This window comes from Salminus brasiliensis, chromosome 4, assembly GCF_030463535.1.
Source record: "Salminus brasiliensis chromosome 4, fSalBra1.hap2, whole genome shotgun sequence".
Taxonomy (NCBI): Eukaryota; Metazoa; Chordata; class Actinopteri; order Characiformes; family Bryconidae; genus Salminus; species Salminus brasiliensis.
In genome coordinates this window covers 5,816,409-5,831,902 of record NC_132881.1, presented here as the reverse complement: position 1 = coordinate 5,831,902, position 15,494 = coordinate 5,816,409, and the positions used below count along the sequence as shown (strand labels likewise).

Below are 15,494 nucleotides of genomic sequence, written 5' to 3'. Positions count from 1 at the left end.
TGCCACAGTAGATCTTCTGGAATTCCATCCCAGATGGGATATTCTTCACCACCGACTGATTGGGAAAACCCCACAAGCCTTGACGTTTCAAAGACCTTCCGGCCCATTCGGCCCATTTAGGCCCTGGCCATAATGATTTGGACCTTGTCAAAGTCTCTCAGACCTCCTTAAGGTCTCTCCATTTCTCCTGGATCTGACACATCAACTATGAGAAAACCCTGTTGTTCTCCTCATCTGTGGTCATAATGTTTTGGCTCATTAGTGCATAATTTAAAAGCTCCCTTCAACGTGTGTTTTTCAGCATTTGTTGGGGCTTGTGTATCAGTGTATGGATATGATAAAAAATGGTCAGGACTGGGACGGGGAACCACTGATCCTAATCAGTGATGCCCAGTGTTCCTGATGCCTAGAGCTAAGGAAGGCCTTTCTGTAAGCATGTGTGTCCAGGTTATTGTGTCCGATACTGTGTATGCAGGTGGCTGAAGGACGCACACCAGTGTGACATCAGTGTTTTCCTTTTTCCTGTAGAGTTCATCTCACAGTACCCCACTCTGTGGACGGAGCAGGTCCGTAGCAGACAGAACAACAGGACCAGGACACAGTGTGAGTTGAAGTCTCCTACAGCACATTTACGCCTAAGCTGGAATAACACAGCATCACCCTGCTCCAGAAATTCTGCAGACCAGCTAGCTAGGCCAGTTGGCTAGGTGGTGGTTATCAGCCTTACTCCAGGACTTGTCTCCAGGACATAATGCTTCCTAACTAATAGTCTTCCCAAGCAAGAAAGTCCACAGTATTTATGCAGGATAGCTTAAACAGGACTGGAACATCAGATTTACCAGGCCCTTAGCTAGTATATTTATATTTATATGTGTTATATCTAAAATATTACTGGAAGGGCCTTCTAGCCTGCTCGCTAATGTAATCTGATTTGCAGGTCAGCTTATGCTAATGTCCTGTTCTGCTTCTGTTCCACTGGTGTGAAAAACACTTTATAGACAAAAGTATTGGGACGCCTGCTAAATCAATTTCTAAAAAACAAAAAGAGTCCTGCTTTTGTTGGAGTAACTGTTTCTACTGCCCAGGGAATTTGGTTGGAAATTTAGGTTGGAACATTGCTGTGAGGATTTGATTGCATCCAGGCTTTTTTTTTGTCCTAAGTGGTGGAACGAACTTCCCCTGGGTGTCCGAGCAGCATAGGCACTCGCTGTCTTCAAACGCAGACTGAAGACCCTCCTCTTCCAAGAGTACTTGGGTGAAGTGTTGTGGTCTTTGTACTGACTTCTGTATTTAGTAGTATCTAAGTGTAGAGGGATTTTTTGGATCCTAGCCAAGAAAAACTAGCTAGTAAACAGTGAAGCGCTTTTGAGAGTCGCTCTGGATAAGAGCGTCTGCTAAAGGCCTTAAATGTAAATGTTAGTGTAAATCAGTGACCAGAGCGTTGGTGAGGTCAGGATGCTGGATGATCACCACCCCACCTCATCTACGACTCGCCAACTCATCCTAAAAGTATTGGATGGAGCAGCACCATCCATCACTCCAGAGAACACCGTTCCACTGCTCCACTGGTCAATGCTGGGGGGAGGTTTATACCCCTCTATCCCACACCTTGCATTAGGCATGGTGCCAGTAGGTTCCAGTCAAGCTTTGTGTGTGCGCGTGCATTCGCACATCTGGGTGCAGCCGAAAACATTCATTAGAAGGGGTGTCCACAAACATTTGGACATTAGTTATCGTATAGCGTGATTGTTCTTTTGGATAGTAATAGCCGTTGTTGCTATGGCAACCAGTGTGGAGGTGCAAGCAGATGGGACTGCGGTCTTGACCATAGGAATCACATTTGGTCACTCGAGTCTAAAAACGCTTTGATTTCAGTAACAAATGAATTGCATGGTCATTGTTCTCTTTCTACAAATTCACTGAGAACATCTTAGCAGTCAAGACAGCAACACACACACACACACACACACACACACACACACACCACTTGTGCCCCACTTAACCAGCCGGCTGACATGTTGATCTAATTGTGTGCATTAAAGACTTTATTAAAGCGTATTCGGAAAAAATGATTGCATAGACCATGACACAACGGCTCAAACTTATGGGACAGTGTTTACACTATTACCGAATTAGCCTGAGTGAGTGTGTGTGTGTGTGTGCGCAAATGTGCTTGCGTGTGTGCGAATAGTTTGATCGTGACGTCTTATTGATTTACGACCAATAAAGAGCCTGCGAAAGCGGTGTTGATGGTTTTGATTAGCTGGTTGCTCTGTGGGTAAGCACTGATTACTTCTATCACAAGCTGCTCAGAATAGAAAGCAACAAAGACAAGAAAGGAGTGTGTGGGAGAGGGGATGAGGAACGAAAGTAGACTAGTTGTGTGTGTGTGTGTGTGTGTGTGTGTGTGTTTGGGGGATATTGACGGAGAAACGGAGATCGAGAGAAATACGGAAAGACAGATGGAAAATATAATTTTAGCAAACTTTAGGCTGCAAACTTTAGGCCGCAAACTTTAGGCCATTTAACCTTCTTCGAACTTCTTCAAAGGAAGAAGTGGGAGAAAAGTCTGTCTGTCTCTCTCGTCTTTAAAAAAAAAATGAAAACGGGTTTATCCTTTTTTGTGTGCTGGCGTCAGATGAGATGGCGTAAAAACATTGCTGGAGAGTGGTGCGGTATGGCATGAGTCTTCAACACACAAGAGCATGATTGAATCCTGATGCAGCGGCCCTAGCGAAATCTAATCTTTTCAAGTCCAGAGTCGTTCCCCATATGCATTCCGAGGCCGCAGCGAGTCTGTTTCAGTGAATTCAGTGGGATTCCTGTGCATCGTATCTCATTGGAAGCTGTGTGGAAGTGAGCGAGGGTTCAGGAAACAGCGTAGCGGAAAATCGGATTCACAATTTTCCTTCAGTACTGAACCCTGTGGGATCCCGTTTCGTAACTACGCGCAATATCAATCTAAAAGCTGATGTTTCTTGAGCCCTCCTGAAAAAGTATTGGATGGAGCAGCACCATCCATCACTCCAGAGAACACTGTTCCACTGCTCCACTGGTCAATGCTGGGGGGAGGTTTATACCCCTCTATCCCACACCTTGCATTAGGCATGGTGCCAGTAGGTTCCAGTCAAGCTTTGTGTGTATGCGTGCATTTGCACATCTGTGTAAGCAACGGGTGCAGCGTACAGTAGCCGAAAACATTCATTAGAAGGGGTGTCCACAAACATTTGGACATTAGGTATCGTATAGCGTGATCGTTCTTATCAATCTAGATCGTCAATATAATCTAGAATCTGATGTTTCTTGAGCCCTCCTGAAAACATGGAGCTTTGGTGATTGGTGGTGTGATTGTTAGCTTCTATAGTTTTGCTCGTGGGCTAGGAGGCTAGCGTAGCAAGCGGTTCTATGAACTGCACACCGGAATCATCACAGATTTGCTCCATGATTATTAGCCCTGTATGAGCTGCAGGCCTAACCCATCACACACGTCCCTCGAACCCTTGATCACTTGAATGTACAAAAATATGGACAGGATTCCAAGATGTGCTCGAACTACTGTGTTGTCCCTTTTTTTATTAGTAATTCTATGATATTCACTATATGTCCAAATGTTTGTGTGCACCCCTTCTAATGCATACATGCAGCTAATTTAGGCTACTAGGCTGCACCAGATGGGCAAAGTCACCTAGGTGTTAAAAGTATCTACATTCATTCCTCAGGTAGAAGTGAGTGGAGATACGAGGGTTTAAAAGACTTCTATAGAAGCTGAAGTATCAACTTAAGCTTTTTACTCCAGTAAAAGTGTAAAAATACTGGTTTCAGAACCACTTCAAGTAGTGGTTCTTCCCCAAAAACCCATTTCTCTAAAAGTCATAATGAGGGGAATGATCTATTAAAATGTTGATGTTAAAAATGTTGGGCTGCACTAGGCTCCTGTTTCAGCTGCAGATCTGCCCATTGAAAATGAAGCATTTCAGTAATATCAGCTCTATTAAAGGAGCGTCTCTGTGCTCTACTGAGCATCAACATGAGCTTCATGGAGGAAAATATGAGGAGTCGTTGTCTAGAAGTTCTGTAAAGCTGCAGAAAGTCAGACTTCAGAGGCGTGTGATCAATAAGCTTTATTGGGATGTAAATGTGGGGCTCAGTCGGGACGTTTCACTGCAGCTCTCTTGAGTCTCTGCCACGGACACAGTCTTCATACTAGACTACAGACGTCTGCTGTGAGCTCGCTGGAGAGTGACGGGACGTGTGCAGGTGCGATGGGTCGCTTACAAACCAATAGGGAGTCAGAATGGTATGAATGGTAGGTTTCCGGATGGCACGATTTTTTGAAGGATGACGAGCCGGAATAAAAACAAAGGGAATGAAATAGGAGGAACGAGGCTGTTTTTAAAATGTAAGGAGTAGAAAGTTCAGATAATTGTGTGAAAATGTAAGAAGTAGAAGTTAAAAGTCGGCTGAAAAATAAATGATTACTCCAGTAAAGTACAGATATACACCATTTCTACTTAAGTAAGGTAACAAAGTATTTATACTTCGTTACTTGACACCTCTGAAAGTTCCCGCAGAGAAGTACTGCCACCAGAATAGGACTCTCTTGAGCAGATAAACATGACCCTATGGGTACCATGCCTAATGCCAGATGCCAGACGTGGGCTACAGGAGAATAAAGTAACTACGGCTCTTGTTGATGAAACCAAGAATGAGCAGGTGTCCCAATACTTTTGTCCAAATAGTGTACATTGTCAGCTGATATTAGCAGATTACCACATAACAATTCCACACAGTTTTGAGACGAATGCACGATCAACTGAGCAGAAGTGAGGGAACATTAAAGAAACAGCTTAGCGGAAAATGGGATGTACGTGGTTTTTACCTCGGATGTAGTCAGTCAGTCACGGCACGGCACTTTTTTCAAGACATCACACATACGTGCACCTACAGTCCTACGTAAATATTGATTTTGGTTAGGTGCTGAGAGTGCGCTCCTTTTCTCTAGCTCTCCTTTTACTGTCTCTGGCTCTGTTCCCTCTAGCTCCCTCTCTCTCTCTCTCCTGCTTCTATTATACTGTCATTCCGACATGCCTCTCTTAGGCACTCAGGAGTGCTTGCTCTGAGAGTTCGGTACGTTTCGGGCAAGTGTGAAAGCTGTTTTTCGAGCCCGGGAGCAATCCAGAGCACTGATCTCTGGTCCTCCTGGAATTGGACCACCAATCTCCTGTGGTCCTCCTGAAAGCTCAAGAAAAATCAGCTTCTAGATTGATGTTGTGCGTAGTTACGAAGCGGGATCCCACAGGGTTCAGTACTGGGCCAGATTCTTGTTTCTCAAGTATTCTTCTAACCAACATACATATTAGTGTGTGTGTGTGTGTGTGTGTGTGATCATACGCCTTCTTTTTAAAACTAAGGGGGCGGAAGGGGGACTCCCGGCCACGGAGGCCCTCTCTAAAAGTAAAGTGACTTGATTTCGATTCCCAGACTAATGTACAGCGACCGTAATTCCTCTTAGTCACTTTCACTCCCCCCTTTTCTCTCTCTCTCAGTCTCTGTTTCTCCAGAGCAAACCCAGACACTTGGCCTCTCCTCACAGCGGGGAACTGTTAAACATCATTCATCTACTAGTGAATCTATAATGTCACTTCTCGCTCTCATGTCTCTGCTCTGCGCTCTCCTCCCGTCACACTCGGCCTTCCTTTTAAGCACAAATACGTTCAGTCTGCTCAAATACACAGTTTGCGTGAAACTCTTTTTTCCTCCTGTCTGTCCCTCTCTCAGCCTCGTCATGTGATCAAGAGCAGCTGACGGCTCAAGAAGAGGCAAGACAGCATAAGAACGAGGCGGTGTTCGTTCCAGAGTGTGCCCAAGGCGGCCTCTACAAGCCAGTCCAGTGTCATCCCTCCACGGGCTACTGCTGGTGCGTTCTAGTGGATACGGGACGGCCGATACCCGGCACTTCAACCAGGTGAGTAACCGCAGGGTCCAGTCTGCTTCTTAAGGTTCCTTGCCTGTCTCTCAGGTCACGCTTCATAGGATTTCAGCTGAGCAAAAAGCTTGGACGTTCTGGCTTAGTTTCTGTCCTACCTCATGGGTCAGTGCTGGACCCAATTCTGTTTCTAATTTACATGCTCCCCCTTTGATGATGTTTCACAGAAATTTCACAGAAATGGACCCTGTCAAGTCAAATTTCCACCGGCGGTGTGCTGAGAGAACTGTGTGATGTCCACTTTCACTTGTTTAACATCTGCTGCTAGAGGAGTTAAGGCATGTAGATGCCCAACAGCCAATGAAATCTCTAGACCCGAGATGCACAGCCACTGGAATGGACCCCGTTAGGCATTTTGCACCACCCATATAAAAATGTTGCACCTGTAGATACCTCTATACCTGAGAAGCAGTCCCAGAAATACTGTAACTAAAGACATTCTGGGATGTGCCTAAATCTGTCTGCATAGCTTGCCCTTTGTCCCCTTATAACCCCTGCTTCCAGACCTCTACATCAAGCCTCATACCCACCTCCTCGGACAGACTCTGTTAAGCTCATTTCCTAAAATGAACTGTTTTTGCTGTTTCATTTTCTGGACTACTAAAACACTTTTGATGCTATTTTTATTACTATTATTATTATAACTGTTATCCACAGACTTCCTTGTCTTCCAAGACAAATCACTTATCACTCAGACCTACATTTACCTTTTGGCATCCTAAAGAAGACCTTCTTAAGTGTTGAAAGAGGAAACCCCCTCAGTGCCTTTTAAAATGGTTGATGCGAGTCAACCTCTTCTCTTATAGTACACCTAATATACTCCCGGGGCACGGCCCATTATTTAAATCACGGTGTGATCCAAAATTGGGATTGTGGTATCCCTCAGGGCTAGGTACTTGGCCTAAGCTGATTCCCTCTCTTTTCACTTTCACGTCTCTCAGAAAACTGGCAGGAACAGCTTTTTCATTCTTAATGGAATGAATGTAAGCTAAAATAGATCACTAGTGCGTTTGTTGGCGAGTTTGTGCATGTGGCAATGGCCACTGGCACTTAGCAGGGTGGACAGCTGAGTGTGTGCTTAAGGGGTCTTCATTTAACGAGGCACAGGAGAGTTGTGGAGTACTGCTGTGAACTGCGGAGCATTGCTCGCTGCAGTATCGAGTTAACAAAGCCCCAGGCAGAGCGCCAGACTGCACATTAGTGCACCTACGGCTTCTGCCTTTTTCCTTTCTCACTATCTTTCTTCTTGCTCGTTCTGGGTCTGTCTTGGCCAGGTCCCCCAGCAGCGACTGGAACTTGTTCCTTTTCCAAGAGGAATAATGAATACTTCTCTGTCTCACGCTACCTCTCTTACTACTTCTGCTCTCTCTGCTTCTGTCAGTCCTCTATCTGTCTCCTCGTTTTCACTCCATCTTCTCAAGTCAAGTCAAGTCAAGTCAAGTCAAGTCAAGTGGGTTTATTGTCATTTCAACTACATACAGAGTACACAGTGAAACGAAACAACGTTCCTCCAGGACCATGGTGCAACATAGACACAGTGCATACAAGACACAAGTGCAACACAAACAAACAAGTGCGGACAGACAACACAACACAGTACAGACAGAGGATAATAAATAATAACTGTAGTGTGCAAGTTGTGCAATGTGCAATAAATAGAGTCCAGTGAGGTAGTAAAGTTATTAGTGCAAATGCTTGTGCAAAAAATGCTTCCCATGTTATCTGGGATAAATGGTTGGAAAGAGAGAGAGAGGGAGAGTGTAAGATATCAGTTCTACCACAGTTGCTCTGCAAACACAAAGTTGTTGGAATGTGATCAGCCTCCTTTTTGTCTTATTTTGAAATCATAATGCCTGTCCACTCATCCACTTACATACACCATCAAGAACTACAATGGTCCTCCTACAGTTAGCAACAAAAGGGCACTACTATACGCTGTATGTCCATATATTTCTGGACACCCAAAATGCACACATACAGCTTGTCTAGTGCCTGTAGAGGATTACTGCCAATATAATAGCACTCTACAGAGCAGATAAACATGAACCTATGGGTCTAATGCCACCATTGAGCTGTGGAACAGTGAAACTGTGTTCTCTGGAATCATGGTTGGTGCTCCATCCAGTACTTTCGGTGGAGATCATCTAACATTCTGACCTCACTAACGTTTACTAACACTATCTTGTTGCTGAATGCAATCAAATCCTCACGGCAGTGCTCCAAAATATAGTAGAAAGGCTTACCCGGACAGTAGAGACAGTTACTAGTATAAACTCTTTAATACCCTTGATTTTGAAAAAACAATGAATGAGCAGGTGTCCCGAAACTTTTGTCCATATATTGTGCTATTGTAGTCGTGTAGGCTCCATGATACAGTGCCACTTCTGTTATATCAGCTAACTGATGGAGGGAGAGGAAGGGTCATCCTGCACACTGAGAGAGAGTTTAGGCCAATTATGCCATTTGGGTCAACACTTAGATGGCTGCACCACTCAGGCAGTGGGGTAGTAGTGGTGGCTTAGTGGTTAGAGCACTGGGTTATTGATGACAGGGTTGTGAATTCGATACCCGGGTTCACTAAGCTGCTGCTGTTGGACTCTTAAGCAGGGCCCTAAACCCTCTCTGCTCCCTGAGTGCCGCACTTCTGCTAATATACTATTGCTAGATGTGTCCATTTACTGTCCATTTACTACCAGCCTTTTATTCACTGTAAAAAAATAGACGTGCATTTAAAGCTTTGTTGATGTCTATATCAACCTGCTTTTAGCCTCACAACATGACGCGGCCTAAAATAAGAGTCCAATAGAGCATGTCGGGTGTATTGTTTCCCTGAGGCCTCAGCTGCAACTGGAACTGATTTCAGATCAGTGGGTGGCATCTCAGTGTTTTAATAAGCATTAGACGTAGCCTGAGGTTTGCATAGCTGTGTTATTTCACCATAAGGGGAAACAAAAACAACAACAGCTACAAAAAACCAAGCAGAATAAGACTCCTGGGTTTTATTTCAACGCTGTCTGTGGAGTTTTAGCATAATGCGCCTTCGTCCGGTTTTACTTAGGGAACAATAACGCTTTGTGTGCTTCTCCCCCCGCAGATATGAGCAGCCAAAGTGCGACGGCAATGCGAGGGCCCATCCTAACAAGACGAAAAATCTTTACCGGAGCAGACATCTGCAGGGTGAGTTCTCCTGTGTGTTGGATATTATGTCCTGACTTTGTAGGATTACCAGTCAGCACAGACAAAATGGTCTATTTCTGTTTGGTTATGGGTTACTGAGATGGTCAGGGAAATTGGAGATCTGCAGAGAAATTGATAAATACATTTTATTAATTATTAAAAAATCTATAAATTATATTTTTATATAAATTGATATATAAAACTTATAGAGTCCGGATTTAGTAAAAAAAAAAAAAGCTTTGGTAGAACCAAAGGTAGCTGGTTTAAAGTCTGACCATCAATGTTCTAGGTCAGGGACTGTAAGTGCAACTCCAAAAGCAAGAGGTATTGTGTAGATTATTATCCTGTTAGAGAAGCCATCCCCTGTTTCAGCTTCAGCCTTTTAGCAGATGATCCATATTCATATTCATCCATCCTGTGCAATATCGCCTGTGCAATTGGTGACAGCACAACCCCAAAGCAGGTAGATCCACCCAGTGCTTCACAGTTGGCTAGATGTTCTTCAAGTGAAGAGGCTTTATTATCATTTTTAACTATATACAGAGTACACAGTGAAACAAAACAACGGTCCTCTAGGACCATGCTGCAACACAACACAGTGCAGACAGACACCAGCGTCTGACCGCAGCGTTCCTGAGGAATCTTTGCCTATTCCTCATGGGCAGTGGCTTCCAGTTCACTAATATTCTTGGGTTTGCGGCTGCAACCGCCTTCTTCAAATCCTACCAAGCATATTCTATGGGGTTCAAGTCAGGACACTGTGACGGCCACTCCAGAATCTTCCAGGTCTTCTTCTGAAACCAAGCCTTGGTGGACTTGGTGGAGGTATGCTTGGGATCATTGTCCTGTTGTGAGGTCCAATGACGCCCAAGCTTCAGCTTCCTCACAGAAGTCGTGACGTTTTCTTCTAGGATTTCCTGATACTTCACTGAATCCACCTTGCCCTTCCACACACTGCAGGTTTCCTGTGCCAGAGGAAGCAATGCAGCCCTAGAGCATCACTGGGCCACTGCCATGCTTCACTGTTGGCAGGGTGTGCTTTCCTCCTCTAGACATATCGGTGATCCAGAAGCCCCAAAAGGCCTCAAAACTCGACTAGGTTCTAAAGACCCTTTAATGAAGAGGTTGACTAATTCGGAGGCTGGAGTTGTGGTATTTTGTGCTGAATTTGGAGGAAGCACTTGTTCTATTAGTTGTGTTGGAAACTGTTCCTTTGCTGATTGTGGCCATAGAGTCCACAGCACTTATTTGCAAGACTTTTCCCTAGATATTCTATAGCATACTTCAGACTTTAGGATTGCAGGTGTGCTTTCCTGCGTTTCTGCAAGCAATGCTGCACAGTGGAACAGTGCACCACCCTCTTGACCCAGCTAAACCTTCATGCAGGTTCCCAGCAGTCGTATGGGAGTTTTGCTTTGCCAGTCTTACCAGCATATGGGGCAGTGCTCTTCTGACTTCCACAGTTCCCCTGAACCGCCATTTCTTAATAGCATTGCAACCTGTAGAAATCGCTTCTCATAACCTTCCCAATTACAGTTGGTGACCTAAAATAACATGAGAACTTGACATAAAAAGGCTTGGAGTGCTCATACTTTTGCACAGGCCATATTGATGTGCACATAGTTTGGTGCTCAAACAATTGCAACTTCTATAGAAAACGCATGGATAAAAACAAAGCCGTGAGTGTGTGTGTGTGTGTGTGTGTGTTTTTATGTGTGTGTCCAACTCTCCACTGGCCACACTGGCGTAGCGTGATTGTGAATGGGGGTAACAATTTGTGAATAATAGAAAACACTTGTGTTCCGTTCTTTACAGCCCTGTTCTCTCATATTTCTGCTACTAATGCTTCACTGCGTTTCACACCCTGATGCCTGCTTCCAATGTGTGCTGCATTGTTTGAGTGTGTGTGTGTGTGTGTGTGTGCCTGTGCAGATTTGCAGCTGTGTGTATTGGCTTGCGTGCACCGCCGCCCCCATTGCAGTTGATGGTGCAAGGCGTCCTGTGCGGTTAGTTTTTTGACAAATGGATTATGTAAATCCTGCAGAAATAAAGCCACTCACACCAGCATGCTTATCACCTCATTACGAACAGCCATCCAGGTGCGCCTGTGCGGGTTATTGAGCCTACACTACAGGCCAAAAGCTTGGAAGCAATGAATAGAAACATTATATAATAAATTACAGAAAAAATACAGGGTGAGAAATGTACCGTAGATCTGGGCACACATACAGGAGAGCTGTATATACAATACATTTCCGGTCAGTTTCTTAGAAGCTTCATAGTATTAAGATCATGGTACATCTACATGGTAGAGAGTGTTTGATGTGATGCTCGCTTCACCGTTCAATAACATTAATAATTTATTTATTTATTTATTTTTGTGAAATTCTTCTCCCAGTTTGGTTCGGCCAATCAGCTCCCCCTAGCACTAGCAATGCTCCCAACACTAGGAGGGTAAGGACTGTACATACAAAGTCAGCCACCGCCTCTTTTCAAACTGCCAACACGTTCAGAAGACCCCAGGTCCCTAGGTCCACCGCGCCAGCTAACAGATGGCTGTGCCAGCTAACAGATGGCTGTGCCAGCTAACATTGGTTTAACAGTGATGAGGGGGATAGCGCCATCTACCCATCCGGAAAGAGCACGGCCAGTTGTGCTCACTCAGACTCAGACTGCTGATGGCAGCGCCATGGTTCGTGATTTGAGCTCTCGACCCCCGGGCCATAGGGGCAGCTAAGTGTAAACATCACTGAACTGTTTTTGCCGAGTTAATTACTGTATGATTTCATAATAATAAGTAAGCCTTATTATTTATAGTCATTCGTTGTTGTTTGAGTGTTGAACCGAATGCTGAGTTAGAGGATAGAAGATAACACGTACAGTAAGAATAATTGTTGGGCCGCGAGACAAACCTTACGCCTGCAGTGGGGGTCTTGGCGTGTCAGCGTCAGCAGGGAACGGGTGCTGTTTAGCTTGTCCAGCCTAGAGTTGGACAGTTGCTATGGCCGAACACATTCCTAGGCAGGGCATGGATAGACCAGTTGTATTAGTTGTAATGTCATTTAAAGGTCTTTGAAAGTCTGTTTGGACTCTGTTTCCTTCTGTACTGTTGTTCCAGCCTGTTGTGTTTGTGTGTGTGTGTGTGTGTGTTCGCTCATCTCCCACCCCAGGAAAAGTTCCCGCGACCTTCCAGTGGGCGAGAGGCAAAGGTGAGCAGATTAGGTCGCCGTGGAGATGAGCGATAGGAGAGATTAGAGGAGATAATGTGAAGGAGGGAGGACTGGGGTGGATGGATGAGTATCAGGGGGCTGAAAGGAGAAAGGAAGAATGCAGCAGAGGGGTGGGTCGAAAGGGATGGACAGCAGGCAAGAGGAGAACATCGCTTCTGAGTTTGATTAAGAGCTTTGTGAGATTTTGTATTTATTTATTTTTTTATATTAAAAACGCATCTCTTTCCACAAAGCCCACAGTTACCCACCCAACAACATTGGCCTTATTATTAGCGTTCCTCACGACTAATGGGATTAACTATGCCATGCTTAAATAGGATAAGGGTATAAAATGGGCTTTAGGACAATTATGAAGAGTGTGTGTGTGAGTGTGTGCATGATAATGACTTCATGCATGTGCTCTCCATCAGCTGTGTGAATACTCTGACATTTCGAGGGCTTAGAGGAGTTGGAGGAGAAAGGGGCAGAGCTCCTTAATCTTGCTTAGCCTGTAGATTGTTGAGGCGGCCTTTGTCTTTAACCGATCCTGCTCTAATTTTCACACTCTGTCAGTAACAGGGCCGCCCGTCTGAGCCTACCAGTTAATCAGCCGCGCACTGAAAGACGTGATAGGTGGAATTTGCTTGATTTACTTGACGTTTGTAAAGATGAGTCCAAGAAGTTGGAATGTTGGAATGTAATCTCTGGAAACTGAAGGTGTTACCGCAGTACGTAACTCTGAATCTGATCGACGGCCTCAGATCACAGCGCAAGTGTGTGTGAGGTGTTGCCACGCTACATTGTAGCACTTTATAAATGCCTGTATATGACTATGTCAGGTCTATAGGAGGTTTCTGTAACGCTGTGTAGGTGTAGGGATCATGATGCATGTAAAAATGTTAAATGAGGGAGGCATGGCCAGGTTAAATTGCAGCCAGACATGCATGCATGTTGTTTCAGTAGTGTCCATAAACTTAAAAAAAAAAAAAACAGCCTGGCCAGCTCAGACTACATGGATGGGTTGAGTAGCTTAGCTCTTGACCAGCATGGAGGATTATTACATATATTTATTATAAAGCAAAGACTGTCAGTGGCTTCATTCCTAAGTGCTTTCCTTTTGCGGACATTGCGCTGTCCATGTTTTCGACAGTCACTGGGTCATGACCAGCAACTGACCGGCTAATCTATCAAACCCAACTGAAACCACACACACTATGCTGATCAAAGGCTAAGCTGGTTTCCAGCAGATGGTATGTTATCTCCAGAACGACCAGCTTCTCAACCACCTCGACCATCAAAGACCAGCTTAGACCAGCAACTAATAGTCGAACCTGGTCTTTGATGCTGGTCCATGCTGGTAATGCTGGTTGACCAGCTTGGCTATACTGGTTGACTAGCTTGGTTAGATTGGTCAAGGTGGTTGAAAAGTTGGTCACTGGAGCATTGCTGTGAGGATTTGATTGATGAAGCGACAAGAATGTTAGTGAGGTCAGGATGTTAGATGTTCACCTCCTTATCTCATCCCCAACTCTCCACCTCATCCCAAAAGTATTGGATGGAGCAACCTTTATTGGGTGGGGCTTTATACCTCTCTAGGCCATGCCTGGCATTAGGCAGCATGGTGCCACTAGGTTCATGTTTATCTGTTCCAGAGAGTCCTATTCTATTGGCAATACGTCTCTACAGGGACTAATCAAGCTGTAGCTGAAAGCATTCATTAGAAGGGGTGTCCGCAAACATTTGGACGCATAGTGTATTTGTTTATTAGGGAATGACTCCTGAATTTGTCCAAAATCAGGTCGGTTAAGAAAGTCCAGAGTAGCAGGACGGCCCTGTTCAGTCCAGATCAGCCGGCAGAGTGTTTTGTCACGGACAGACATGCTGTTAGCCTCTGGATCTGGCTCGCTAATGCCGTAGCTTGGCCCTGGGCTTTCCCCCAGCTCTGTTTTGCTAGCTTTCTGCCGTGCGCCTTCGCAAACATGTTATTAACGGAGGGTGTTAATGAACAGAACCCCCTCTGTTTCCCGTGCGTGTCCGTGTGTGCGCGCCTGTGTTTATGCAGCCGTCTGTCTTGCCAGCAGCTCGTCCGCAGGTGCCGTGCAGAGAGCAGATCTAATGGTCATGGCTGGTTGATCACGGGGCATGGGGGCCGCTGAGGGCTACTGGGGGCCGCTGGGTACCAGCAGCTGCACATGCCGACTTCGCTCGCAGAATTTCTCACAGACTCTGGTGCTCTCTCTCTTTCTCACGATTGGCAGCTTCTGGGCTACAGTGTATTAACTCTTAAGGGAATAGTGCAGTACCAAGGAATCCTCATAAACACACACACACACACACACACACACACACTCAGACAGAGCCCATACTAAACATACCAGCATATCAGTAAGTTCTACTGGTGAACACGTTCTCGGCCACTGATTCAGACCGCAGCGCTGCCTCATTTGGCAGGAGCAGCCATTTGTGTATGCTGGTTACAAACATGCTTCTCACAGCGCGGCGAGGAGTGTGTGTGTGTGTGTGTGTGTGTGTGTATGTGTGTTGCTGTGAGGATGGTGATGAGAGCTTTACGGGGTGCAGAGGGAGAATGGGGGCAGTGGTGTTGAAAGCTCAGCTGCAGTGAGCCGAGGGGTGTTTGCCCAGCGCTGTCCCAAGAGAGACAAAGAGCAGACCAGGGCAAGAAGGCTTGGCTTTCGCTTTCTGGCTGCTGGCACGGCCTCGCTCCACGCGCGCTAGCGGAATTACGCTGAGGGCTCATAAACACAGGGACACAGACACACACCGGTATTGTACTGTATGCAGTTTCAAGCTAACATGGCCAGACACTGTAAGAAGAAGTGGTGGAGTGCATTTGAAGGGAGAGCGTTTATTAGTTTAGATGAGATACGCTGCTGATTACTACTCTTACCCAGCCATCTTGACTCGCTATATTTATCCCCTCAGAATTTACGTACACCAGCCCACTGGCGAAACCCTTAACCCCGGCTAAACGCGACGGCTACTTTGTGAGAATATGGAACTGAGGATAAAGAGGCTAGAAGGTGGCGCTAGGCCGGCCGGTTAATAAATGAAGATCTGCTTGGAGAAAAGCCGACTGGAGCGAGCGCCGCTAGCCAGGGAGA

The 15,494-nt window shown here is 45.5% G+C and overlaps 1 protein-coding gene across 2 annotated transcripts in view; it reads left to right on the top strand.

Moving 5' to 3' along the window:
• Positions 1 to 15,494, top strand: part of smoc2 (SPARC related modular calcium binding 2) — a 55,876-nt gene that overhangs the window by 28,611 nt on the left and 11,771 nt on the right. For both annotated transcript variants that reach the window (XM_072676783.1, XM_072676781.1), the window contains exons 7-9: positions 529 to 603; positions 5,779 to 5,965; positions 9,081 to 9,163. In XM_072676783.1, coding sequence (XP_072532884.1) covers positions 529 to 603; positions 5,779 to 5,965; positions 9,081 to 9,163 — 345 coding nt within the window. The remainder of the gene's footprint in view (positions 1 to 528; positions 604 to 5,778; positions 5,966 to 9,080; positions 9,164 to 15,494) is intronic.